Consider the following 1,732-nt stretch of genomic DNA (forward strand, 5'->3'; position numbering starts at 1 on the left):
AAAAAGGGGAAGCGTAAGGGGCGGAACAAGCAGGAGATACCGGTGGGTGCCGAACCTGGCGCCCACGTGGAGGCCGTGAAGACCCCCCTGGACCTGGCCAAGGTGAGCGTGGTCACCACGAATGGGCACCGGTTCCTCAGCTGCTGGTGCGAGGAACCCAGGACCTGTGCCCAGCATCTCTCCCTGGAGCCCAGCTCTGCTTCCTATCTGTTTTTTCATCCTGGAGTGAAATTCCAGGATTTATCCAGGTGATAAATTCATCCCAGGTTGACTGAGCCAAGGCTCAGAGTGAAGGCTGCACCTGAAAAAATAGTAGAACTTCAATTTCTGATTTTAAATGGAAGTGTTTTTTATAGCAGGGAGGCTACAAATGCTTGGAAAGTGTTTCTAGGTCCAATAAGACTCCACATTTTTTTGAACTGGAGGGTTCAAAATGGACAGTGATAATGTATTGCCTCACTGTCACCTAATTTTATTAAAAAAAAAGCCCAACTTGGGAAAGCTCGGCCAAGTTTTGCTAACCAAGGTAATTTCATCTGGTTTTAGTGTTTTTTTTTTTCATACCTGGCATGTGATTCTTGGTTGAAACTGGTTTCATCTGGTGTTACAAGACAGGTTTGTGTCTGGGGCATGTTGTGTTTCCTTCTTGAAGCCTCCACATTTGAGGATCTCCAGAGAAGGGGTCTCACCTGGCTTTGTTCCGTTGCCTGAACAACATGGTCATGGGAGCGTTGGGTTGATGGTTGGACTTGATGACCTTAGAGGTCTTCTCCAACCGTGATGATTCTATGAAACATCAAGTGCGTCGGCAACATCCTTGCTTGGTTTGGACTCCTCAGACCTCTTCTGGCAGCCATGAGCTTGTCTTTCTGTGGCTTCTGGGCTCTGGTCCCAGTTCCATTCCAGCTGGGCAGAAGAAGGAGCCTGCACCTCCTCATCTTTCTTTCGGATTCAGTTTATTTGTTGGGGTTTTTTTTCCCCTTCCCAGGCCCAGGAGAACAGCAGGGGGGCCACCGGTGCGAGCAGCTCCTCCAAGAAGAAACCCAAATATGTCAACCTCTACACCAAGGAGGGGCAGGACAAGCTGGCCGTGCTGATCCCGGGGCGTCACCCCTGCGAGTGCCTGGGCCAGAAGCACAAACTCATCAACAACTGCTTGGTCTGTGGGCGCATCGTCTGCGAGCAGGAGGGCTCTGGGCCCTGCCTCTTTTGCGGCGCTCTGGTGAGGTTTTACCCATGGACCTCAGGCTTCTTGGGTTGATGTTCCTCCAGCAAAGTTCTCCGAGCTGTGAAGCTGGGTGGGAAAGGTCATGTCCTTGCAGGGGAAGGACCTCGGTGGCTTTAGGTTTTTTCTTTTTATGCCTTTTCTTCAGGTTGAGGTGCCTGTTACGGCCCGTTTCTAGTGGAGTAGGCAGCTTTTGGAGAAAGGGGATGAGGGAATGACTGCAGATCAAGTAAAGAACTTCAGGAGAGAGGAGAATATTGGATGGGGGAGATGTTGGAAATGAGTTTGGTTGTTCTTTGTTCAACTCCGAGCGGCCAGCCCAGAGAGAGGACCTCTGTGTTAAGCAGGGTTCATCTGCTTGTGGAGGTTATGAGGACGTTTTTCATCCTTGGAGATCTCCTGGTGGTGTGTCCACCCACAGGCCTCAGAAACACCATTTCTCATGGGTTGCTTTTAGTGAAGAACCAGCTTCCAGGGTCCTCCCCACGTAAATAAGACAGAGGGAAA

General features: G+C 50.5%; 1 protein-coding gene across 1 annotated transcript in view; it reads left to right on the top strand.

The window, feature by feature from the left end:
* Window positions 1-6: 6 nt before the first annotated feature.
* The window catches only part of TRIP4 (thyroid hormone receptor interactor 4), a gene marked incomplete at its 5' end in the record, with an annotated part of 21,558 nt that continues 19,832 nt past the window's right edge, over window positions 7-1,732 (top strand). The window contains 2 exons of the mRNA XM_008939292.1: window positions 7-102; window positions 989-1,222. Of these exons, the coding sequence (XP_008937540.1) occupies window positions 7-102; window positions 989-1,222 (330 nt within the window). The remainder of the gene's footprint in view (window positions 103-988; window positions 1,223-1,732) is intronic.

Source organism: Merops nubicus, unplaced genomic scaffold, assembly GCF_000691845.1.
Source record: "Merops nubicus isolate BGI_N331 unplaced genomic scaffold, ASM69184v1 scaffold23394, whole genome shotgun sequence".
NCBI classification, from domain to species: Eukaryota; Metazoa; Chordata; class Aves; order Coraciiformes; family Meropidae; genus Merops; species Merops nubicus.